A 27,132-nucleotide genomic window follows, 5' to 3' on the forward strand; every position below is an offset into this window, starting at 1 on the left:
GGACCTATGCAAGAAACCTGAACCACACCTTACCCAAACCCCATATAAGGGCATAAGCAGTTATCACCCCATACAGACACAACCCCTTACCCCTCCCCCTTAAAAGCTCACATGTACTCCCTTTGGGTATGAATTCCCTGGCCCACGACTCCCCGCTCTCTCCCTCCCCTGTGGGCCACAGAACCTCCCCCAAGAGCGCGTCCCATTAATAGCTTGCCTCAACCAACGTTTGCTTGGCCTATTTCATTTCACTACCAATCGGATTAAACCTGACAGTAATAAAATCATTTTTAAGTCAAGAGCATGGGGATTGTGTTTGGAGAAAGTAAAGAAGTGGGGAGTGGCATTGAATGATGAATCACAGAATCCGTTCCTGAGGGCTTTGGGCTTCATTTCCAATGAAGGGATGGAGGATGAACCTTCCTAGCAGGTACAAGTGAGCTGGAGAAGAAAGCAAAGGATCTCTGAGGGTCTAGGCTCTTCTCTGTCAGAATACTTTGTAATAATAGCAACAACAGTATTAAGAATATCAATCACTTATCAAGTCCTTACCAAGTGTCAGGCACTATGCCAAACAAATACATATGGTGGTTAATGTTCATAGTCACCCCTTGATTCTGGTAGTATTATTTTTTTCCATTTTCCAGAAGAGAACGCAAAGACTTGGAGACATTAAGTGATACTACCCAAAGCCATGTAGCTGGTAAATGACATTTACAGGTTCAAAATCTAGACCCATTTGCCTACAACACCTATGTATCCTTTCCTCTTGCTTGCCTTCTCTTCCAGCCCCTGACAAAGCACTTCTCTTGAAGCCATCTTAAAATGCCCACTAGAATGTGTACATCCTGTGATATACTTCTCCTGGGTAGTATATGGGGCTCTGGATGACACCAGAGTTTTATGTTCATCCTAGCAGAGAAACACAGTCTGCTAACCAAATAGCAAAACTATGTCTTTCTCTGTCTGAATTTATCTACATTTAGAGGAGCATCATTTAATTGACAGCTTCCAAAAATTTAAAATCTAACAAATTGCTCATTTTGACATTTTCAGTACTATTTATCATTTTTAATCATGTCTCCCACTGACCACACACTCACAGTCTCCTTATCTTCTCTAGGTTCATAAATGATTGATGATGGGAAGGTTATACAGCTTGTATAAAGTAATCATAATATTTCTCCAGTCCTTTTCACAAAGATTGGCTTCCTGTGACTATAATGAAATCACTGAATATAGTCTTTTTCAGGATGAGATAAAGATAGACCACCTCATCCTTCCTATTCTTATTTAATAAAAGCCTGTAAGATATCCCAGTAACTCTAAGAACAAAGAGGTAAGGGTTTCCAAGTCCCAGCGGTCCGATATGAGATGTATATAACTTCCCTGGGCAATTATTAGCTCTAGGGGGATCCCAGACTAACCAATCTGTGTGTTTGTTTGTGTGTGTGTGTGTGTGTGTGTGTGTGTTGATGGCATAAGGTGTCCTAGGCTTATTGCCATTATTTGTAGATATAAGGAGGAACTTAGCTTAGGGAAAGTACACTCAGTATTTCAACATCAAGTTCAAGTTCTGAATGATAAAAGGAAGATCATTATAATACATGCATAAATGGTTTGGACTTCATCTGGATGGTAATGAGCTCAGTCAACAATGCATTTCTAAATTATTATCTTGGTAGCTGAAAAGTGAATACATTAGAGGTAAATTTGAGAAATTGTTTTTCCCTTTAATATTTATTTATTTACATAATCTTTATACCTAACATGGGGATCAAACTCATTCCCCCAAGATCGAGAGTCATATGCTCTTGTGATGAAGCCAGCCAAGTGCCCCAAATTTGAGAAATTCTTAGAAGAATTTCTTCTTGGAACTTGGTGACTTAGTGACTAAATAAGGCAAGTGGGGTTAAGGTAAAAGAGGCACTTAAGTATTATGTCTAGGTTTTTGATTAGTTACAATTAGTAGGTGATTATAATACTTTCTGAGAGAAACAGGTTTGAGGTGGGAACATTGAATTCTGTCATGGTCATGTTAATACAGGGCTGGTATGTATTTAGTAATCAGTTGGATATTTAATTTTGAACTCAAGGGAGAGGTCATGATTTTAAATGTAGTTTAGGAAATTATCCAGAGAAAGAGAAAGAATGAAATAGAAAGTTCCTAGAGAACAAGAGGAACTATTCACTGAAGATAGGTCCTTGGAGAACAAGGCTATCTAAAGAGAAGAAAGAGGATCTCATGGACAATATTGAGAGAGAAGACTCAGAAAAGGCAGGATGTGATAACAGAAAGAAGAGAGCAATTAAAGAGTTCATTGACATTGCCCAGAATGACCAAGAGTGAGAACTGAAAAGGATCCATTTATCTGACAGCAAGAACATTAGAGAACTTGTTTCCAGAAACAAAGAAACAACAGTTTCAATGAGTAAATAAGGGAAGAAAAATTAGCTGTGGATTATGACAAATAAAAAAGATGATAACAGCTAACGCAGTCTACTCTGTCCAATAAACATTAATTGGAAGGGGAAGAAACAAAAGAAAAGATACATAATCAAAGAAGCAACTTTCAAGGAAGGAAGGACTTGAGCCAGTGTGGTGAATATTGCTTTTCTCCTGTTGTTATGGCCTGAATTGTGTCCCCCAAATTTCATATGTTGACACCCTAACCTCCAGTACCTCAGAATGTGACTGTATTTGGAGATAAGGTGTTTAAAGAGGAAATTAAGTTAAAATGAGGTTATTAGAGTGGCATCCTCATCCAATCTGACTGGCATCATTAAAACGAGAACAGATTAGGACACACAGAAAAATACCAGGGGTGCATGCAGAGACAGATGACCAAGTGAAGAGGCAGCAAGAGAATGGTTATCTGCAAGCGAAGAGGATACCAACCCTGCCAGCACCATAATCTTGGACTTCCAGCCTCCAGAACTATAAGAAAATAAATGTCTGTTGTTTAAAACACCCAGTGTGTACAGTTTTGTTGCACAGCCCTAGCAGACTAATACACCCATTCAATGACCTTCCCCACAATCACCTCTATACCAGCTTTTTTACCAGGTTCTGCTAAAAGAACCCTGATTTTGTCCAAAACCAGAGTGAGCTCACCCTTTCCATTTCTCTTCCATTAAGTCAATTAGAAAGTCTCAGTTTGTGACTTCTATGTCTTCTGCTCCTTTGTGGTATGATAGATTTGTTTTCCAGCAAATACTCATCCTCTACTCACCCCTTCCCCCTTACACATCTGATGCAGGGAGGAATATGGTTCTCTGTTTGTTGAGTTGCACTTGGTCTGTGGCTTGCTTTGGCCAATAGAATGTTAATAGACATGATGCAAATAGAAGTTTTAAATGTCTTTATGGTGTTTGTCTTGATTTTATGTCTACTGTGGAAAGAGCCACTAGTCTGAGATTTGTGAGAAGGAATTGTGTGTTAAATAAATGTGCACACTGTTTGTTATGCAATATTATCATAGCAATAAATAACTGAGGAACCTTAATTTCCTTTTTTAACAAAAAGATAACAAGGCTGGTCTCACATATTTGGCAGGGTACTCTACTGGAAACAGGGTTTAATAACAGAAACAATTTTTTGTTCACTTTCACTGTATTCATTTTTAGTTTCTTCCCTGTAGTAAGTAAAATAATTACTTAATTATAGTAGTGGTACAGAGTTTCATTTGGATTGCTATGGGGGGTTTTCCTGTTTATTTAATATTTAAAGGAAATTCATGTAAAAGAGAATATTGAATAAATAACAATAGAGGTAATCATGCATGGTTATAACAAAAAAGAAAGGAGAGAAGGAAGGGAGGGCGGAAAAGAAGGAAAGAAACAAAGCAAGAAAGAATGAAAGAAGGGAAAAGAAAAGAAGGTGAGGTATGGCTAAGTTTGAGAAACAGTAAGAAGAGGACAAAATTCCAGATGGAACCAGATTGGAAACCTAAAAGAAAAGGCAAGTAGTGTCATCATAACCCAAAAGAAAGTATCTAAGAGGATCCATGGTGAAAGGAGCCAAATTTTTTTTTTCCTACTTAAAGAATATACTGATTTCACACAAATCTTAAGATAATTTGTTCCAACTCTCTGAAGAAAGTCCTTGGTATTTTGATAGGGATTGCATTAAATGTGTAAATTGCCCTGGGTAACATGGACATTTTCACAATATTAATTCTGCCAATCCATGAGCATGGAATATTTTTCCATCTCTTTGTGTTTTCCTCAATTTCTTCCAGAAGTGTTCTGTAGTTTTTAGGTTATAGATCCTTTGCTACTTTGGTTAGGTTATTTCTAGGTATCTTCTACTTTTGGGTGCAATTGTAAATGGGATTGACTCCTTAATTTCTCTTTCTTCAGTCTCATTGTTAGTGTATAGAAATGCCACTGACTTCTGGGCATTGATTTTGTATCCTGCCACACTGCCCAATTGCTGTATGAGTTCTAGCAATCTTGGGGTGGAGTTTTTGGGTTTTCTATGTACAGTATCATGTCATCTGCAAAGAGGGAGAGTTTGAATTCTTCTTTGCCAATATGAATGCCTTTTATTTCCTTTTGTTGTCTGATTGTTGAGGCTAGGACTTCTAGTAATATGCTGAAAGCAGTGGTGAGAGTGGACATCCCTGTCTTGTTCCTGATCTTAGGGGAAACGATTCCAGTGTTTCCTCATTGAGAAAGATATTTGCTGTGGGATTTTTGTAGATGGCTTTTAAGATGATGAGGAATGTTCCCTCTATCCCTACACTCTGAAGAGTTTTGATCAGGAATGGGTGCTGTATTTTGTCAAATGCTTTCTCTGCATCTATTGAGAGGATCATATGGTTCTTGTTTTTTTCTCTTGCTGATATGATCAATCACAATGATTGCTTTATGAGTGTTGAACCAGCCTTGCATCCCGGGGATAAATCCCACTTGGTCGTGGTGAATAATCTTCTTAACGTATTGTTGGATCCTATGGGCTAGTCAGGGGAATATTAAAAAAGAAAACCATAGCTGGGGGCATCACAATGCCAGATTTCAGGTTGTATGACAAAGTGTGGTCATCAAGACAGTGTGGTGCTGGCACAAAAACAGACACATAGATCAATGGAACAGAATCCAGAGTCCCGAAATGGATCCTCAACTTTATGGTCAACTAATATTCGACAAAGCAGGTGAGACTATCCACTGGAAAAGGACAATCTCTTCAATAAATGGTGATGGGAAAATTGGACAGCCACATGCAGAAGAATGAAACTAGACCATTCTCTTACACCATACACAAAGATAAATTCCAAATGGATGAATGTTCTTAATGTGAGACAAGATTCCATCAAAATCCTAGAGGAGAACACAGGCAACACCCTTTTTGAACTTGGCCACAGTAACTTCTTGCAAGATACATCCATGAAGGCAAGAAAAACAAAAGCAAAAATGAACTATTGAGACTTCATCAAGATAAGAAGCTTTTGCACAGCAAAAGAAACAGTCAACAAAACTCAAATACAACCTACAGAATGGGAGAAGATATTTGCAAATTACCTATCAGATAAAGGGCTAGTACCCAAGATATATAAAGAACTTATGAAACTCAACAGCAAAAAAACAAACATTCCAATCATGAAATGGGCAAAAGACATGACCAGAAATCTCATAGAGGAAGACATAGACATGGCCAGCAAGCACATGAGAAAATGCTCCGCATCACTTGCCATCAGGGAAATACAAATCAAAACCACAATGAGATACCACCTCACACCAGTGAGAAAGGGGAAAATTAACAAAGCAGGAAACAACAAATGTTGGAGAGGATGTGGAGAAAGGGGAACCCTCTTGCACTATTAGTGGGAATGTAAACTGGTGCAGCCACTCTGGAAAACTGTGTGGAGGGCCCTCAAAGAGTTAAAAATAGACCTGCCCTATGACCCAGCAATTGCACTGCTGGGGATTTACCCCAAAGATACAGATGCAGTGAAATGTCGGGACACCTGCACCCTGATGTTTCTAGCAGCAATGTCCACAATAGCCAAACTGTGGAACGAGCCTCGGTGTCCATCGAAAGATGAATGGATAAAGAAGATGTGGTCTATGTATACAATGGAATATTACTCAGCTATTAGAAATGACAAATACCCACCATTTGCTTCAACGTGGATGGAACTGGAGGGTATCATGCTGAGTGAAATAAGTCAACAGAGAAGGACAAACATTATATGGTCTCATTCATTTGGGGAATATAAAAAATAGTGAAAGGGAATAAAGGGGAAAGGAGAAAAAATGAGTGGGAAATATCAGAGAGGGAGACAGAACATGAGAGACTCCTAACTCTGGGAAACGAACTAGGGGTGGTGGAAGGGGAGGTGGGCGGGGGGTAGGGGTGACTGGGTGACGGGCACTGAGGGGGAGCACTTGATGGGATGAGCACTGAGTGTTATGCTATATATTGGCAAATTGAACTCCAATAAAAAAATAAATAGAATAAAAAAAAGAAATGTAAAGCTCAGCCAAATTTTGGGAAAAAAGAAAGAAGTAACCTCTTAATGTTATTTACCTTTCACTAAACATTTAGTCTTCCAAGAGATCCAGTCCGCTACAGAAGGAGGGATAGAGGGGAAGAGTGAGCAGGAAGGGGGCATTGGCTCAGAAGAGCAGGAGTATTTGCAGAAACTAAGATCCAGCTTGTGGATGCAGTCATGGTTGTTGTTGTTGTTTGTCTGGCCATTCTTTTCTATCTGCTCATGGGTGTCATTCCATCTCCTATGTCCCTCTATGGTCTAGGTACTCTGAAAAGAAAAGGATCCTTGATTAATAGAAACAGACACCCCTGAGGCTGTGATCTGGATAAGGAGCCTATCCCACAATTAGTTTGGGAGATCCAGATATCCAAGCAAACCGTGCAGAGATATGAGACAATATGGTATCTGACAGCTATAATGCAGAATGGGCCTTACAGATGTTCTAAACGAAAGATTCACAGCAGCCCTACTCTGTTTCAAAGGGGGAAAATGCTTTATTGATATAATAAAAATCGAATGGAAATAGAAAAAAAGAGAAGGGAAAATCTATGCATAGATGAAGGCAATAGTAAGCAGTAAAGGAGAATAAGATGAACGCAAGGCAACTAGGAGGCTCAGTAGGCTGAGTATCCAACTCTTGTTTTTAGCTCAGATCATGATCTCAGGGCTATGGGATCCTGCCCTGTGTCAGGCCCTGCTCAGTGCAGAGTCTGCTTCAGATCCTCCCTTTCTCTCTTTCTCTCTCTCTTTCTCTCTCTCTCCTCTCAAATTAAATCTTTTTTTAAAAAAAGAATAAGACAAAGTTATATCAAAGTTAAATCAAATCAGGTACTTAAAACATCCAACCTCATTAGGTTGGAAAGCCCCATGGAGAGATCCAGGGTGGAATCTGGATTGAGAGGCCAGGGCAGAGCATTCTCCCTTCAGGTGAGACTTCTGAGAGACCATCTCCATAATGGCCATATTTATAGGGTAAATGATGGGGGCTGAAGTTTAATATTTGTTTGCCTATGGGCACTTTGGAGTAATCTGAATTTCTATATCATCATGTCTTTACATATTCAAGGAGACTGGGCTAGGTGTACTTGCCTCCCCTCCCCTCCCCTCCAGATTCCATTCTCGTGGGCAGGGAGTGGGGGAAGGCTAGCCTGGAGCCAGAAGACATGCAAGGAAAAATTTATAGCTCTTTGCATTTCACACCAGAAGGGCCAATTCTGATCTGTGAGGCCAGCTAATGTCAACTAACCATGTTCCAAGGTCACTTATATAGCACTAGTCTCACAAATAATTTTCTTTAGCCCACCTGCATACATGCAGGTCTCTGACATATTTTGATGTTACTATCTCCACACAGTTTCCAGGACTACTGAGTCAGGGGAAGAGAGATCGAGGACTCACACCTGATCTTAAATGCCTTAGACCAGATATGACTTGTTTGCCTAGTGTTCACTGTCCAGACCTGGAATTCAGTGACCTCATTCTAACTAAAGAGAGTCATGAAAATGAAAAGAGAATGGAATCTTCAGAGAATTCCACCATCTTTACCATAGACCAGTTGTTACAGATGACCAAACTAAGGCACAAGGAGATAAGAAACCTGTTCAATGTTACAGAGCTGGTAACTGGTGAAAGCTAGACTGAATCCAGACTGCCTTCCCCAGAGTTGGTCTTCTTTGCCCACAGCACCAGTGTTACAGTACCATACAGGAGATCCACTGAGATCCACAGTGTGTCTTGTAGACTTTTCCACCTATCCCCATTTCCCTCCCCAAAGTGACTGCCTCTTCTGCTTGAGTAGCAGGGTCTTTTATACTTTGACACTTTGGCTGTTTAATCTTTACTTACTATGGCTGGTCAACTACCATTGCCTTCTCACTCGCTCCTCTCCACAAAAAGCCTGTCTTGAGCTGAAAACAGATCATGAATGAATTGTCCGGGAGGAGGACAATCTATCTCTCAGAAGTGAGGCTTCCCCCTCAGCCCCAGTGGGAATGTTCTAGATGTTTCCAGCAATCTTTGTGGTGACTTCAAGTAGAGGTACTTTTGTCCCTGGTTCATTGGGAGGTGGGAGTGTAAAGGTGCTGGGAAAGTTGGGCCAGAGTCCTAAATATCCCCATACCCCAAAAACACCCCCAAATGCCTCTAGTAGAAAACTAACAATACAAGCCACTTCATGCAGCAATCCAGACTTACTCACGGCAACATCAATATCAACTCAACACTTACATGCATGAGCCAAGTGCTGTACAGACTTTATCTGGTGCAACTCTTTCAAAGGTCTCAAGGAACAAATCTTATTAACAATCTTTTTTTTTTTGTTAGAAGAGGCAAATAGTTTGTAAGCCATTTTGTAAGTTGGTGAGCCTGGATTTAAGCCCAAGACCTGGGGATTCAAAAAACCCTGAATTTTGTTAGTACACCAAATTGTTTCTCAAAGTCCCAATTTTTTAAGGTTTTATTTTATTTGAGAGAGAGAGAGCACACATAAGCACAAGCAGGAGAGAGGGAGAAGCAGGGAGCTTGATTCCAGCACCCTGAGCCAAAGGCAGATGCTTAACCTACTGAGCCACCCAGACTTCCCCAAATCCCAAATTTATAAAAACAGCCAATATTGATTATGCAGGCCAAGCACTGTGTTATGTGATCATCATGAATTATTCCATCTAATCCTAAGAATGCAGTAGTGAACAAGACAATCATAAGAAACAGGTGTCACTATTATCATTCTCATTTTAACATGTAAGGGAGCAAGGGTAGAGAAAGGAGGTGAGTGAAAGTCAACAAGATTGTAGGTGGCAGACTGTAATCTTAAACTCAGATCTTTCTGCTTCCAGAACACAGGCTTTAACCACTAGGCTATTCTGCCACTTGACTGGCTGTCATTTAAATGTGAACATTGGAAGTATGGGGCTGGGAAAGAGAGCAGGTTAGCCAGAGTTAGTGAGAATCCTCCATTTCACTTTATTTGTTCATTCACATCATATACCATCCCACAAGAACTGGAATGACTTCATATAGTTTATTTTTCCAACTGTCTGTCCATAGAGGGGTGTGATTGTTTTCTGTGTTGTTCTATCTGGGCATCTACTCCCACTTCAGGATCATCCAATTCGTGCCAAGTTCTCCTCCATAGAGATGGGCAGTTCTTTTTGCTTGCACAGTCCTAGGAACTTTCCTGATCAGAGACAACTGAATATATAAAGTCCCCATTTCTATACCACTCCAAGATGAAGCCCAGCTGTTTCCTAGACAATACTAGGTAAGACAGAGGTAAATGACAGCTTCTTGGTGAGGTGTGTGAGTGTGTGTGTGTGTCAATGCACCCATCTGTCATAGGGCAGTGAAATATTTACAGAGCCCTGAACTTAAAATCCAAAGGCTCAATTTCAAGTTCTGACAATGTCACTTAAAAACTGGTTGACTTTGGGCAAGGCTGTTAACTTCTTTTGACACTTCACTTCCTTGGTATTGGTGGTGATCTCTCCTTTCTCATTCATGATTTTATTAATTTGAGTTTTTCTCTCTTCTTTTTATTAAGGCTGGCTAATGGTTTATCTAACTTATTAATCTTTCAAAGAACCAACTCCTGGTTTTGTTGATCTGTTCCACAGTTATTCTCGTCTCTATTTCATTGAGTTCTGCTCGAATCTTTATTAACTCTCTTCTTCTACTGGGTGTAGGATCTATTTGTTTTTTTTTCTCCAGTTCCTGCAAGGTTAGCTTTTGTATTTGAGTTCTTTCCAGTTTTTTGATAGATACTTGTTTTGTGATGTATCCCCTCAGGACTGCTTTTGCTGTATCCCAAAGATTTTGAACAGTTGTATCTTCATTCTCATTAGTTTCCATGAATCTTTTTAATTCTTCAGTAATTTCCTGGTTGCCCCTTTCATCTTTTAAATATTTATTTATTTATTTACTTATTTATTTATGATAGACCCCTTTCATCTTTTAGCAGGATGGTCCTTAACCTCCATGTGTTTTAAATCCTTCCAAACTTCTTATGGTTTAGTTCTAGTTTCAAAGCATTCTGGTCTGAAAATATGCAGGGTACGATCCAAATCTTTTGGTATCGGTTAAGACCTGATTTGTGACCCAGTATGTGGTCTATTCTGGAGAAAGTTCCATGTGCACTTAAGAAGAATGTGTATTCAGTTGCATTTGGATGTAAAGTTCTGTAAATATCTGTGAAATCCATCTGGTCCAGTGTATCATTTAAAGCTCTCGTTTCTTTGGAGATGTTGTGCTTAGAATATCTATCGATTGTAGAAAGCGTTGTGTTCAAGTCTCCAAGTATAAGTGTATTATTGGGGATCCCTGGGTGGCGCAGCGGTTTGGCACCTGCCTTTGGCTCAGGGCGTGATCCTGGAGACCCGGGATCGAGTCCCACATCGGGCTCCTGGTGCATGGAGCCTGCTTCTCCCTCTGCCTGTGTCTCTGCCTCTCTTTCTCTCTCTGTGACTATCATAAATAAATAAAAATTTAAAAAAATAAGTGTATTATTGTCTAAGTATGTCTTAACTTTGGTTATTAATTCATTGAAATACTTGGCAGTCACCACATTAGGGGCATAAATATTCATTATTGTTAGGTCCTCTTGTTGGATAGATCCTATAAGTATGATATAGTGTCTCTCTTCATCTCTTACTACAGTGTTTGGGATAAACTTTATTTTATCTGATATAAGGATGGCTACCCCTGCTTTCCTTTGAGGACCATTTGAATGGTAAATGGTTCTCCAACCTCTTATTTTCAGGCTGCAGGTGTACTTACATCTAAAATGAGTCTCTTGTAGACAGCAAATAGATGGGTCTTGCTTTTTTATCCACTCTGAAACCCTGCGCCTTTGATGGGGTCATTAAGCCCATTCACGTTCAGAGTTACTATTGAAAGATGTGAATTGAGTGTCATCATGATACCTTTTCAGTCTCTGTTTTTGTGTATTATTTCTTTGGGCTTCCTCTTTCTTTTACAGAGTCCCCCTTCATATTTCTTGCAGAGCTGGTTTGGTGGTCACATAGTCTTTCAGCTTCTGCCTATCTTGGAAGCTCTTTATCTCTCCTTCTATTCTGAATGAGAGCCTTGCTGGATAAAGTATTCTTTGCTGCAGGTTCTTCTCATTTAGGACCCTAAATATATCCTGCCAGCCCTTTCTGGCCTGCCAGGTCTCTGTGGACAGGTCTGCTGTTAACCTAATACTTCTCCCCATAAATGTTAGGGATCTCTTGTCTCTTGCTGCTTTAAGGATGTTCTCTTTATCTTTGGAATTTGCAAGTTTCACTATTAAATGTCGAGGTGTTGAGCGGTTTTTATTGATTTTAGTGGGGGTATTTCTCTATCTCCTGGATCTGGATGCCTGTTTCCCTTCCCAAGTTAGGGAAGTTCTCAGCTATGATTTGTTCAAATACACTTTCTGGGCCTCTGTCCCTTTTGGCGCCCTCTGGAACCCCAATGAAATGTAGATTTTTCCTTCTGAGGCTGTCATTTATTTCCTTTAACCTATCCTCATGATCTTTTAATGGTTTGTCCTTTTTTCCTCAGCTTCCTTCCTTGCCATCAACTTGTCTTCTATGACAAGTTGTTCTTGTCCCTCACTCATTCTTCTACGTCATTAACCTTCGTCGTTAGGACCTCCAGTTTGGATTGCATCTCATTTCATTGATTTTTAATTTCAACCTGATTAGATCTAAATTCTGCAATCATGAAGTCTCTTGAATCCTTTATGCTTTTTCCTAGAGCCACCAGTAGCTTTATAATTGTGCTTCTGAACTGGCTTTCTGACATTGAATTGTAATCCAAATTTTGTAACTCTGTGGGAGAGAGGACTGTTTCTGATTCTTTTGTGGTGAGTTTTTCCTTCTAGTCATTTTCTTCGGTGCAGAGTGGCCAACAGCAAGTTGTACTGGAAAAAGGAGAAAAAGAGAGAAAAACGAAAAAAATCGGGGGGGGGGCGGGGACAAACAGAAACCAAAAAACAAGGGGGAGTATCCTCTGATTCTATATACTGTAAATCCCTCGACTTCCCCTGGCACTTTCCAGCGCTGCTTGGTCAATAATTTGCTCTTCCCCTGTCCTTCCAGCTGGCCTTCTGGGGGAGGGGCCTGCTGTGCTCTCAGGTGAGTGCATCTGGGGGAGCTGGCCCACCCCCCTGCCAGGTGCACGGCTCAGTGGGAGCTGTTTATCCTGTGAGGCCCCTGCTCGCTGGCGGCCCTGCTCAGTCCCAGGCACAAGGTGACACGAGGAGGAGGAACAACAGTGGCAGCGGCCAGCACTCCAGCCCTGGATTCAGCTCCTGCAGTCACTACTGCAGCTCCCAGTCTGCAGGGATCTGGATGCTCCGGGGGCGGGGGGGCGCTGATCTGCACAGCTCAGGGGTGCCCGGTGGCAGGAGCGTCCTCGCTGTCCAGTGTCCCCCGGGCCTCTGCCTGTCCTGGGGGGTAGCGCCGGATCCTCGGCTGTGTTCCGCGGTGCCCTTGGCTCCAGGGCCTGCGCTGCTGGAATCACTCTCCCGGGCTGCGCAGCCCCCTCCTCCCGGGGCCACCGCCAGAGCTGCCTCCCAGCTGCTCCCGGGTCCAGCCGGGCAGCGCTGCAGACCCTTAGGGAGCTCGATGGCGGGGTGTGGCGCCGCTCTCCCTGGAGCGCAGGTGCTCTGTTAGTGACCCTGGGAGCCTGAGGGCATCACTGCCCATCCTGGGGTCCTGCCCGTGCTCCTGCGAGCGCCTTTCCCTCCAGGAAGATTGGTGAAGCTCCTGCTTCTCCGGGCCTGGGCTTTCCTGTCCTGGAGGCACTCGCCCTGCGGCCTTAGCCAGGCTCCTGGTGGGGGCCCCTCCCCTTTGGATGCTTTTTTATTTCTATTTTTTTCCATCTTCCTACCTTCATAGAAGTGCGAACTCTTCTCACTGTAGCGTTCCAGCTGTTCTCTCTTCAAATCTCAGGCCAAATTCGTAGGTTTTCAGGATGATTTGAAAGTTATCTAGGTAATTTGGTCGACACTTCTCTTCCACAATACAAAATGAGGATGGTGATATTGAATGAGAAGAATAAATGAGAATACATATGTGATATGCTAGCACATAGAAGGCATATAGAAGCCGATCTATTTAATGTGGTAGGCTGTGGAGGAGGTTACAGAGGGGAGTAAGAAAGACCCAGAAAGTTAATACTTGAAAGAAAATTCTGCAATGCAGAAGTTGGTTCATATTATATAAAGTGAATGGCTTTCATTTTTTTTTAAATGCTTTTTAAAAAAGGTATCTAACTGGAGGGGTTTGGCTTCAGAATTTGCTGGGAGTTCGAGAGCACTTCAATATTTATTGAGCTCTTTTTGTATATTAGACACAACTGCTGGCAACATAATTTATATAGATTATCTCACTAATCCCATGGGAAGCTAGGTGGTAGATATTACTGGTGTGTTTTCAGGTTCAGAGACATAAACAGAGGCCACGATCCCTCAGCCTGTAGGCAGTGGAACCAAGTTTGACTGTGTAACTCCAATATCCCCTAAATATGTTGTTTCATAAAATAAATAGCTGTTTCAGTTCAAAGACTTATGAAATCAGAGCTCTGTTGCAGGAATCTTTTTTTTTTTTTTGTATTTTTTTAAATTGGAGTTCGATTTGCCAAAATATAGTATAACACTCATTGATCACCCATTAAGTGCCCCCCTTAGTGCCCAACACCCAGACACCCCATCCCCCTGCCCACCTCCCCTTCCACTACCCCTTGTTCGTTTCCCAGAGTTAGGAGTCTCTCATGTTCTGTTATCCTCTCTGATATTTCCCACTCATTTTCTCTCCCTTTCCCTCCAATCCCTTACACCATCCTTTATGTTCCCCAAATAAATGAAACCATATAATGATTGTCCTCCTCCGATTGACTTACTTCACTCAGCACAATATATTCCAGTTCCATCCACGTTGAAGCAAATGGTGGGTATTCCTTGTTTTTAATGGCTGAGTAATATTCCACTGTATACATAGACCACATCTTCTTTATCCATTCATCTTTCGATGGACACCAAGGCTCCTTCCACAGTTTGACTATTGTGGACATTGCTGCTATAAACATCGGGGTGCTGGTGTCTCAGTTTTTCACTGCATCTGGATCTTTGGGGTAAATCCCCAGTAGTGCAATTGCTGGGTCATACGGTAGATCTATTTTTAGCATTTTGAGGAAACTCCAGAGTTTTCCACAGCGCCTATAGCAGTTCACATTCCCACCAACAGTGCAGTCCACATCCTCTCCAACATTTTTTGCCTGTCTTGTTAATTTTGCCCATTCTCACTGGTTTGACGTGGTATCTCATTGTGGATTTGATTTTTATGTCCTTGATGGCAAGTGATGTAGAGCATTTTCTCATGTATTTGTTGGCCATGTCTATGTCTTCATTGGTCATTTGCAAATATCTTCTCCCATTCTGTAGGCTGTCTTTTAGTTTTTTTGACTGTTTCCTTTGCTGTGCAGAAGCTTTTTATCTTAAGTCCCAATAATTCATTTTTGCTTAGGTTTCCCTTGCCTTCATAGATGTATCTTGCAAGAAGTTGCTGTGCCCAAGTTCAAAAAGGGAGTTGCTTATGTTCTACTCTAGGATTTTGATGGATTCTTGTCTCACATTTAGATCTTTCATCTGTTTTGAGTTTATCTTTGTGTATGGTGTAAGAGAATGGCCTAGTTTTATTCTTCTGCATGTGACTGTCCAATTTTCCCAGCACCATTTATTGAAGAGACTGTCTTTTTCCCAGTGGATACTCTTTCCCGCTTCGTCGAATATTAGTTGACCATACAGCTGAGGACTCATTTCTGGGTTCTCTATTCTGTTCCATTGATCTGTGTGTCTGTTTTTGTGCCAGTATCACACTGTCTTGATGATCACAGTTTTGTAGTACAACTTGAAATCTGTCATTGTGATGTCCCTGGCTCTGGTTTTCTTTTTCAATGTTCCTCTGGGTATTCGGGGTCTTTTCTGATTCCACAGAAATCTTAAGATGATTTGTTCCAACTCTGTGAAGAAGGCCCATGGTGTTTTGATAGGGATTGCATTGAATGTGTAAATTGCCCTGGGTAGCATAGACATTTTCACAATATTAATTCTTCCAATCCATGAGCATGGAATGTCTTTCCATCTCTTTGTGTCTCCTTCAATTTCTTTCAGGGGTGTTCTAGAGTTTTTAGGGTACAGATCATTTAACTCTTTGGTTAGGTTTATTCCTAGGTATCTTATGCTTTTGGGTGCAGTCGAAAATGGGATTGACTCCTTAATTTCTTTTTCTTCACTCTTAGTGTATTGAAATGCCACTGACTTCTGGGCATTGATTTTGTATCCTGCCACATTTCCCAATTGTTGTATGAATTCCAACAATCTAGGGATAGAGTCTATTGGGGTTTCTATGTACAGTATCATATAATCTGTGAAGAGGGAGAGTTTGACTTATTTGCCATTTTGAATGCCTTTCATTTCTTTTTCTTTTTGTTGCCTGATTGCTGAGGCCAGGACTTCTAGTACTATGTTGAATAGCAGTGGTGAGACTGGACATCCCTATCGTGTTCCTGATCTTAAGAGAAAGGTTCTCAGTGTTTACCCATTGAGAATGATATTTGCTGTGGGCTTTTCATAGATGGCTTTTAAGATGCTGAGAAATGGTCCCTCTATCCCTACACTCTGAAGAGTTTTGATCAGGAATGGATGCTGTATTTTTCAAATGATTCCTCTTCATCTATTGAGAGGATTATATGGTTCTTGTTTTTTCTCTTGTTGATATGACCTATCACATTGATTGTTTTATAAGTGTTGAACCAGCCTTGCATCCCGGGGATAAATCCCACTTGGTCATAGTGAATAATCTTCTTTATGTACTGTTGGATCCTATTGGCTAGTATCTTGTTGAGAATTTTTGCATCTCTGTTTATCAGGGATATTGGTCTATAATTCTCCATTTTGGTGGGGTCTTTGGTTTTGGAATTAAGATGATGCTGGCCTCATAAAATGAGTTTGGAAGTATTCTTTCCCTTTCTTTCAGAACAGCTTTAGTAGAATAAGCATTGTTTCTGCTTTAAACGTCTGATAGAATTCCCCGGGAAAGCCATCTGGCCCTGGACTTTTGTGTCTTGGGAGGATTTTGATGACAGCTTCAATTTCCTCCCTGGTTATTGGCCTGTTCAGGTTTTTTATTTCTTCCTGTTTCAGTTTTGATAATTTGTGATTTTCCAGAAATGTGTCCATTTCTTCTAGATTGCCTAATTTATTGGCATAGAGCTGCTGCTCACAATACGCTTTTAAAATCTTTTGTATTTCCTTAGTATTGGTTGTGATGTCTCCTCTTTCATTCATGACTTTATTAATTTGAGTCTTTTCTTTTTAATAAGGCTGGCTAATGGTTTTTTTTACATATTTTTAATTTGGGGTTCAATTTGCCAACATATAGCATAACATCAAGTGCCCCTCTCAGTGCCCATCACCCAGTCACCCCCACCCCCGCCCACCTCCCTTTCTACCACCCCTAGTTCGTTTCCCAGAGTTAGGAGTCTTTCATGTTCTGTCTCCCTTTCTGCTATTTCCCACTCATTTTTTCTCCTTTCCCGTTTATTCCCTTTCACTATTTTTTATATACCCCAAATGAATGAGACCATATAATGTTTGTCCTTCTCTGATTGACTTATTTCACTCAGCATAAGGTATTATCATCTCCAGTTCCATACACATAGAAACAAATGGTGGGTATTTGTCATTTCTAATGGCTGAGTTATATTCCATTGTATACATAGACCACATCATCTTTATCCATTCATCTTTCGATGGACACCGAGGCTCCTTCCACAGTTTGGACATCGCTGCTATAAACATTGGGGAGCAGGTGTCCTGGCATTTCACTGCATCTGTATCTTTTGGGTAAATCCCCAGCAGGGCAATTGCTGGGTCGTAGGGCAGGTCTATTTTTAACTCTTTGAGGAACCTCCACACAGTTTTCCAGAATGGCTGCACCAGTTCACACTCCCACCAACAGTGTAAGAGGGTTCCTCTTTCTCCACATCCTTTCCAACATTTATTGTTTCCTGCCTTGTTAACTTTCCCCATTCTCACTGGTGTGAGGTGGTATCTCATTGTGGTTTTGATTTGTATTTCCCTGATGGCAAGTGATGCGGAGCATTTTCTCATGTGCATGTTGGCCATGTCTATGTCTTCCTCTGTGAGATTTCTGGTCAGGTCTGTTGCCCACTTCATGATTGGATTGTTTGTTTCTTTGCTGTTGATTTTCATAAGTTCTTTATAGATCTTGGATACTAGCCCTTTATCTAATATGTCATTTGCAAATATCTTCACCCATTCTGTAGTTTGTCTTTGAGTTTTGTTGACTGTTTCTTTTGCTGTGCAAAAGTTTCTTTCAAAAAACCAACTCCTAGTTTTGTTGTTCTTTTCTACAGTTCTTCTGGTCTCTATTTCATTGAGTTCTGCTCCAATCTTTATTAACTCTCCTTTCTTCTGGTGTAGGTTTTATTTGCTGTTCTTTCTCCATTTTCTTTAGGTGTGAGTTAGCTTGTGTATTTGAGTTTTTTCCATTTTTTTGAGGGAGGATTGTATTGTGATGTGTTTCCTTCTCAGTACTGCTTTTGCTGTATCCCAAGGATTTTGAACTGCTGTACCCTCATTTTCATTAATTTCCATGAATCTTTTAAATTCTACTCTAATTTACTGGTTGACCCATTCATCTTTTAGCAGGATGCTCTTTTACCCCCACGTGTTTGAGTTTCTTCCAATTTTTCTCTTGTGATTGAGTTCTAGTTTCAAAGCTTTGTGGTCTGAAGATATGCAGGGCATAATCCCAATCTTTTGGTATCACTTGAGACCTGATTTGTGACCCAGTATGTGGTCTATTCTGAAGAAAGTTCCATGTGCACTTGAGAAGAATGTGTATTCAGCTGTTTTCAGATGTAAAGTTCTGTATATATCTATGAAATCCATTTGGTCCTGTGTATCATTTAAGGCTCTGGTTTCTTTAGTGATGTTGTGGTGAGGAAATCTGTCATTTGCTGAAAGTGCCATGTTGAACTCTCCTCCTATTAGTGTATTATTATGTAGGTATGTCTTTATTTTGGTTATTAATTGATTGATATACTTGGCAGTCACCACATTAGGGACATAAATATTCATGATTGTTAGGTCTTCTTGTTGGATAGACCCTTGAAGTATGATATAGTGTCCCTCTTCATGTCTTACCACAGTCTTTGACATAAACGTTAATTTATCTGACACGAGGATTGTTATGCCAGTTTTTTTTTTTTAGGACCATTTGAATGGTAAATGTTTCTCCAACCTTTCATTTTCAGGCTGGAGATGCCCCTAGATCTAAAATGAGTCTCCTGTAGACAGCAAATAGATGGATCTTGTTTTTTTTTTATCCAGTCTGAATCCCTGCATCTTTTGATGGGATCATTTAGCCCATTCACATTCAGAGTTACTATTGAAAGATATGAATTGAGTCTCATCATGATACCTATCCAGTCCCTGTTTTTGTGGGTTGTTTCCTTGGACTTCCTCTTTCTTTTACAGAGTCCCCCTTAATATTTCTTGGAGCTCCAGTTTGGTGGTCACATATTCTTTCAGTTTCTGCCTATTTTGGAAGCTCTTTATCTCTCCTTCTATTCTGAATGAGAGCCTTGCTGGATAAAGTATTCTTGGCTGCATGTTCTTCTCATTTAGGACCCTGAATATATCCTGCCAGCCCTTTCTGGCCTGCCAGGTCTCTGTGGAGAGGTCTGCTGTTAATCTAATATTTCTCCCCATATAAGTTAGGAATCTCTTTTCTCTTATTGCTTTAAGGATTTTTTCTTTTTCTTTGGAATTTGCAAGTTTCACTATAAAATGTCGAGGTGTTAAATGGTTTTTATTGATTCTGGGGGGGATTCCTCTCTATTCCTGAATCTGAATGCCTGTTTCCCTCACCAAATTAAGGAAATTCTCAGCTATGATTGTTCAAATATACTCTGTTCCTCTGTCCCTCTCTGCGTTTTCTGGAACCCCAATTATACATAGATTTTTCCTTCTGAGGCTTCATTTATTTCCCTTAAACATTCCTCATGGTGTCTTATAATTGTTTGTCTCTTTTTTCCTCAGCTTCCTTCCTTGCAATCAACTTGTCTTCTATGCCACTCACTCTTTCTTCCACCTCATTAACCCTTGTGGTTAGGACCTCCAGTTTGGATTGCATCTCTTTTCATTGATTTTTAATTTCAGCCTGATTAGATCCAAATCATGCAGTCATGAAGTCTCTAGAATACTTTATGCTTTTTTCCAGAACCACCAGTAGCTTTATAATTGTGCTTCTGATTTGGCTTTCTGACATTGAATTGTAATCCATATTCTATAATTCTGTGACAGTAGTACTGTTTCTGCTTCTTTCTTTTGTGGTGAATTCTTCCTTCTAGTCATTTTGCTCAGCAAGGAGTGGTGTATGAGTGGGCTGAGTCAAAATTATAAACCATGACCTAAGTAAATTTCACCCTATATGATTCTGACATGGTCAGAGACCCAAAAATGAAAACAATGATTGGGACGAAATAAAACAAGAGGATCACTAGAGTGGAAAACAAATTTTAAAACAAAGTTGTAAAAAATAAAAGGCCAAAACTCCCAAAGAAGAAGAGAAAAAGAAAAGGAAAAACAAAGAAGAGGGAAAAAAACAAAAGAGAGAACAGAAAGAAAAAAGAAAAAAAAGGAGGAAAAAAAAGGGTGGGTAACTGGGAAATGGTGGTGGTAATTAAGTTGTAGTGGAGGGAGAATGTAGTCTACTTGAGGGGTCCTAGAGCATGATCCTCTTGGTCCTGAGTGTATTAAGTTTTGTATGTTAGAAGATTCTCAGTCCCAAATTTATTTAAACCAGGAATAGTTGTAGGGACCCCCACCATTGAACATCAAAACATCAATGAGATTAAAGAGGGGGGCAGAATGGGAATGAGGAATCTCACAGGGGATCCCTGGGTGGCTCAGTAGTTTAGTGCCTGCCTTTGGCCCAGGGCGTTATCCTGGAATTCTGGGATGGAGTCCCACATTGGGATCCCTGCTTGGAGCCTGCTTCTCCCTCTGCCTGTGTCTCTGCCTCTTTCTCTCTCTGTGTCTCTCATGAATAAATAAATAAAATCTTAGAAAAAAGGGAATCTCACAGAATGAACCAGCACTGTATACCACTTGGTTCTGGGTGCATTCTGGTCATGTTTTAGAAGGTATTAACTTCCATAATTGTAGAACAAAATGAGGCAGTGAAAACAAAAAAAACACAAAACAACCCAAAAAAACAAATCTTGTGTATCTCCCAAAATTAAATTGAGTATGTTGAAGGGAATCTAGAAGTGGAAAATATATCTAGGATCTGTAATTGTAGAAATATGAAAGTCAAAAAGACAGAAACTTAAAAATGAAGAGGTGGTAAAATATTGTAGTTAAGGTGGGAAAAGAGAAAAAAATATTGGAAATTTACAGTCTGATATAAAAATGAGTTGTACTGGAAAAAGGAAGGAAAAGTATAGGAGGAGCACCCTTTAGTTCTGTATACTATAAATCCCGCAGCTTGGTCAAGATCTTGCTCTTCCCTGTTCTTCCAGCAGTTCTTCTGGGGGAGGGTCTGCTGTGCTGATGCTCAGGTGTGTGTACCTGGTGTGATGCGCCCCCTCACCACGTGTGGGGCTCAGTGGGAGCTGTTTACCCCATGAGGCCCCTGCTCCCTGGTGGCCCCGCCTCTCCCAGGCACACGGTGACACAAGGAGGAACAACCACACTGGTGGCGCCAGGTCTCCAGCTCTGGAGTCAACTCCCCGCAGTAAGTAATGCAGTCTCACAGTCTGCACTGGCCTAGATGCTCCCAGGTTGGCAGGGGCCCTGATCTGCACAGCTTGGGGGTGCCCAGCGGCAGAAGAGTCCTCACTGTCTTGTGCCCTCCCCATCTCCGCCTGTCCTGGGGGGAGTGCAGGATCCTGGGTTGTGTCCACTCTGCTGGAATCGCGCTCCTGGGGCTGAGCCTCTCGAAGGCAGCAGGGCGCAGACACCTCCGACCAGAGCTGCCTGCCTGACCGAACGGCTTCTCCCAGATGCCCCGTAGGGTGTGCACTCCCACCCTTTACTGAGATCAGCCTAACGTTTGCCCTATTAATGACTCCAGGAGACTAGAGGCCATGGTGGGCAGCCTGGGTGGCTCAGTGGTTTAGCACCTGCCAGGGACCTGGGATCGAGTCTCACCTCAGGCTCCCTGCATGGAGCCTGCTTCTCCTTCTGCCTATGTCTTTCTCTCTCTCTCTCTGTCAAATAAGTAAATAAAATCTTTTAAAAAGAATGAAGTCTTTGTCTAGTAATGGAAACCTGTGTCTCTTTAGGGTCAGTTTCTGGAAATTCATTTTGTTCCTTCTAAAGGGGAACATGGCCTTGTGATCTGTTGTTGAATATTGGATATTTGAAAAAAAATGCAGCCAGACTCTGTCTTTGCAGCTGGATCCTTGCAAAGAAAGGCCTTCAGTAATCTGACCAATATGAAAACTTAAGGTCTTGGGCATGTGTCCTTCCTAGGCCTGTGCACATGCTTTTTTCCTCAACTTTCCCAAATATGTTGCTGCTTTTGCATGTTTTAATTTCTTTAAAAGTCTCACACCTACCTCGTCTTGGGGCTCTAGATGTTTTATTGTTCTTCTTCTGTCTGTAGTCTTCCCCCAAGGTGGCCACGGTCTACAGTTTCCACTCACTGTGGCATCTGCCACTGCTTTTAGATACCTCCAACCTGATACTCAAACCATGGCACCAATCTTTTTTTAAAATAAAGATATGATTTTTTAAAGATTTTATTTATTTATTCATGAGAGACACACACACAGAGAGAGAGAGGCAGAGACAAAGGCAGAGGGAGAAGCAGGTTCCCCACAGGGATCCCAATGTGGGACTCGATCCCGGAACTCTGGCATCATGTCCTGAGCCAAAGGCAGATGCTCAACCGCTGAGCCACCCAGCCATCCTGTATGGCACCATTCTTATCTGAGCTCCAAGTTGGATAAAGCAGAAACCAGTCATGATAAGCCAGAATATTGAAACAAATTCCAGTCTTTTCCTCTGTCCCAAGGGAGAGGCTAGGAATTGGATGGCTTCCTCCTATTTCACACAACACCAGAGAGGGGATGGGGCAAGGGTAAGCAAAAACAACATAAAATTTCTTACCATTTTGAGTATGGATTTTTAATGTTTGGACATTTGTTGGTTGCTGCAGATCCTTGACTGCTCCTAAAGTTCCTACAAAGCTATTTTAGTCTATTGTTTACATTTCTGTGAGGGAACAAAGGTTACCTTGGAACTTCCAGGTCTGCCTTCTTGCTTATTTCACCTCTAGATATACCATAATTTTAAAAATAAATTTCCTCAAATATTCAAGAATTAGTCTCTTGTTTTGTTGTAATAATAATAATACTAACAATAATGGTAATTTTATTGAGTACCTACTATGTGCCAGGCATTCATTATTTAAAGAGGTAAAGTGTATGTGATATGTGTATGTATATGTACACTTTATCTCTTTAAATAATGAATTTAAACTTTACTGCTTTCTAAGAAGTATTGCACCCATTTCATAGGTGAGAGATGTACCCATTTCATAGATGAGAAAACAGGCACAGAGGAGAACCTATTGTCCATATGAAACTGAGACAGACACATGGGGGAATGAAATTTTAAGGCGTTAATAGGTACCATGAAGGCTATTCATGATTTTATGTGACTTAAGAGGAGGTGGTGACGGTAGACCAGAAGAAGTTGACTGGATCATACACTCTATCCCCAACTTCTTATGGTTCTATAAATGCATTAAAATGGGATCTCAGTCCTTGAGCTACACTTTCACTGAAATGTGTCTATGGTAGTAGATTGGTGAGGTAAGTGGCCCTTTTCTTTAAAGTAGAAAGTAACACTTGGTATATGATCTTGACCAGGAGGGCAAGAGAGGTCCAAACCCAGCCCTGTGGTGTGTGAATAACCAAGGGGATAAACTGAAGTGGAGTTTCAGAGAGAAAGCAGACTTATCCCACTGTGCAGCCAACGTTCTTACCCAGACCTGTGGCCTACATCAGGGAGACCATCTAGCCTTGATCCTGCCCCGTGTGCGTGAGTGGTGGCTAGTGACCATAGGGTGTACCTGAGAAGGTCAGTGACTCAAAGAGACCCCAATAGATTTAGGTCGGGTCTAGAGTTCATTGGTCCTGAAATATTAATATTCCCTACCATGTTTTTAAATTCTGCACAGTCTTTGTCTTTCTCAGATTCTCTCAAATACTCTTTTACTCCTTCTCTCTCTCCCCTTCTCTCTCTCTCTCTCTCTCATATTTACACACCTTCAAACACAATGTCATAACTCTCTAATTCATCCACACACACACACACACTTTCTCCTGCACAGTCTCATTCCTTGTTTTTAAAGATCCATCAGGTAATGAGCACTGGGTGTTATATATGACTAATGAATCACTGAATTCTACCTCTGAAACTAATAATACATTATATGTTAATTAATTGAATTTAAGTAAAGAAAGAAAGAAAGAAAAAGATCTATCAGTTGTTAACATTTTGAATCTCTCCTACACTTAATCATTTAAGTATCGGTTGCAGACATTGGGACATTCATAAACACCAGAAAACCATCCATAAACACTGGAGTATGCATCTGCATTGATCCAAGACATTCTCCTGACCTAACCACAACAGAGTTGTCATACAAGACATCTATCACTGATACATCCATAGTCAAAATTCTTTAATTGTCCCAGTAGTGTCTTTTTTTATTTGAATCCAAAATCCAATAGAGGATCATGCATTGTGTTAAGTTGTCACACCTCCTCAGTCTCGTTCAATCTAGACTTTTCTGCATGAACAAGTTTTGGAAATGTCTAAGCCAGTTGTTTCGCAGAAGGTGCCACAATATTTGTATTTCTGACTCTTTCCTCAGGATTATATTCAGTTAAACACTTTTAGTTGGAGTACTAAAAGGACAATTTGCTTATCTCATGCTTTACATCAGGAGATACATCAAGTTGGTTTGTCCTACCATCAGTGATATTTACCTTTGTAAGGCACCTTTTCCCTTTGTTTTGTTTTGCTTTTTTACCTTTTCCCTTTGTAATTAGTAAGTAATCTATGCTGTAATACTTATGAGATTATGTGAATATCCTGTTCCCCAACTGTCTTTTACCCTGTGACTTGAGAATCCATTGATGATTCTTGGTGGAATTGAATATTATTATGGTGGTTTTATGTAAAAATTTTCTACTTCTATTATTCTTTCTATATTTATTAGTATTCTCCTATAAAAAAATAAAAAAAATAAAAAAAAGTATCCTCCTATAGATATTTTCCTTCCCTTTTTAATTGCCAATCTATTTATCTGTATAATTTAGAATTGGTGTGGGACTTATGGGCTGTTTTTTGAATTACTTTGTAATGCGTGTTCATATATTCTCTCACTAATAAAATACTAGATTAATCCGTCAAGGTCATGTGGAATCAAGAATTAACAGCAATGGCAAGTATAGAGAGTATAGAGAAGCCATGTCCTCTTAGAGCTAAGAGATGGCCCATGGGAAACTCAAGACATGAGCTGAGCCCTCTGGGAGAGGCAGAATTAAAGGATAGAAGCAAAGGAAGGGAATTGCAAGAATGGGCATAGCACACGCAAAGACTTAAGAGTCAGGAGAAGCTTTATGAAGAATAGCTATCTTGAAAAAGAGAATAGATTTTCAGGAGAGAAAGATGGAGGGTGGGCAGTGCCTTCAGTGTTGGGTGGAAAGTATGATGTTTTCCTGGGAAGGTAAAGGTGCTGGTGAAGAGAAGAAAAGTGGAAGGGGAAAAGTCGGGTTCTATAGAACCTGAACAGAAAATAATATGGAAGTTGGGTAGGAGGAAGACTCAGGATAAGGCATCTGGTGGAGAGATTAGAACCTAATAGGGCCATATGAAGACTTGAACTAATTGTTGGTGATAGAAGATGGAAGAAGGGAAAGCAGGTGATTGAAAATGGAAGGGGTAGTACGAAGTTCAAAAGATAATGTAGTTAAATTTAGATATGAAAAGTGAGGGAAAGAGAGACGATTCAAGATTATATAAGGCCCAGACAGAGAAGGAAATGAGAGGAGAAAAATGGAGACAGGGATGTAGCTAATCCTGATGTCAGGGACACTGTCCATAGTCCCAGATCCTGTATAAACTAGGATCCACCTGTCTACTGGCTAGATCCATATAGAGTAGAAAATATTAGGGCAGGCTTTTCAAATTTCAATGTGCATAGGAATCCGTTGGCCATCATGTTCAAGGGAAGATTCTGACTTGGTAGGCTTGGGATGGGGCATGAGATTTTGTGTACTAATGATGCTGGTCCATGGACCATACTTTGCACGGCAAGAGGCTAGTGGATTTCTATGTAGATAAGCCAGGCCTGAAACCCAAAAGTTCCTTTTTCATTCCCAGGAATAATCTTCATACCAGGAACCACCCAGATAAAGGCCAAGGACATTCTCTACCAATTACAAGTGTCTAAAGCCAAGGGCATTGTGACCATAGATACCTTTGCCCCAGAGGTGGATTCTCTAGCTTCTGAGTGTCTGCTCTGAAAACAAAGCTCCCAGGGTCTGACCATAGCCATTAAGGGTGGCTGGACTTACGATCATAGATGAAGTGAGTTTCTGTTCTGATGAATATGCTTTCCAAGGAAAGGCAGGAGAAGGCCATTTGCTCCCAAGTGCTGGTAGACAATTAGTGGGAGGCGGCTCACCAGGTCTGATGGCAGAAACCTTTTTTAAAGATTTTATATATTTATGCATGAGAGACACACAGAGAGAGGCAGGCAGCAACATAGGCAGAGGGAGAAGCAGGCTCCCTGCAGGGAGCCCAATGTGGGACTCGATCCCGAGACCATGGGATCACGCCCTGAGCCAAAAGCAGCTGCTCAACCACTGAGCCACCCAGGTGTCCCAGAAACCTTTTCCCAGTTATGCTACTGATTTGGTGTGTTCCAAATCAGTTCCTTCCCCTTTCTTGAGTGCAATTGCTTTATTTGTAAAATGAGGGTACTGAACTTCCACACCTCTGTCACTAAAGTATAATCACCCCTATGCAAAGGAGATGTATAAAGTCAGAGAGTTGTTGTGTTGTGTCTTTCTTGTAGGTAGGGAAACTGAAATATTATGCTTATATAAAAAGTAAATATATGAAGAGGTTGAATGAAAGATTAAGGGTTGAATTTTTAAGGGAAAACCTGATACTGCAAGAAAATTGAGCCTGTTGCTGGCAGGCAGCTTGGGGGAGAAAACACTTTCCATCTTTTAGGGACTGCATACCTTTAGAGTATTGAAGGTAAGAAAGACCACTTCCACCTCCGAAATTCTGATTCGGTAAGCCTTCAGATATATGAAAATCATATAACCCACAAACCACACCGGGTTTCTTTTCTTAAAGTAACCCCTCAGTTTTTAAAGTCCTTTACTTCAGCCTCAAAAGGCAAATATCATACTGAAGTCATATCTTACACTGGATTTTAAAGTCAATTAGAAGAAAATGGTGTAAATAAAGAGTATTCTCTAAAACTCCCTCAAATTGCCAAAAAGTCAATACGATATCATTTTACAGCAA

General features: G+C 40.8%; 1 protein-coding gene and 1 long non-coding RNA gene across 4 annotated transcripts in view; one reads left to right on the forward strand and one right to left on the reverse strand.

Annotated features, from left to right (window-relative positions):
- Positions 1-263: 263 nt before the first annotated feature.
- On the reverse strand, positions 264-22,764 carry LOC140638525 (uncharacterized). 3 transcript variants are annotated; one of them, XR_012035549.1, is made up of 3 exons: positions 22,684-22,764; positions 6,533-6,764; positions 264-441 (listed from the first exon to the last, which is right to left on the reverse strand). It is a non-coding gene; the product is annotated as an uncharacterized lncRNA (long non-coding RNA). The 3 variants fall into 3 exon arrangements; XR_012035548.1 differs by lacking the exon at positions 22,684-22,764 and adding an exon at positions 7,898-7,963; XR_012035547.1 differs by lacking the exon at positions 22,684-22,764 and adding an exon at positions 7,801-7,938.
- Positions 22,765-23,209: 445 nt separating this feature from the next.
- The window catches only part of ACSM1 (acyl-CoA synthetase medium chain family member 1), a 28,462-nt gene continuing 24,539 nt past the window's right edge, over positions 23,210-27,132 (forward strand). The window contains 4 exon segments of the mRNA XM_072837685.1: positions 23,210-23,215; positions 23,448-23,658; positions 25,972-26,103; positions 26,106-26,178. Of these exon segments, the coding sequence (XP_072693786.1) occupies positions 23,210-23,215; positions 23,448-23,658; positions 25,972-26,103; positions 26,106-26,178 (422 nt within the window).

The sequence above is a fragment of the Canis lupus genome, chromosome 8 (genome assembly GCF_048164855.1).
Source record: "Canis lupus baileyi chromosome 8, mCanLup2.hap1, whole genome shotgun sequence".
In the NCBI taxonomy this organism is placed as follows: domain Eukaryota; kingdom Metazoa; phylum Chordata; class Mammalia; order Carnivora; family Canidae; genus Canis; species Canis lupus.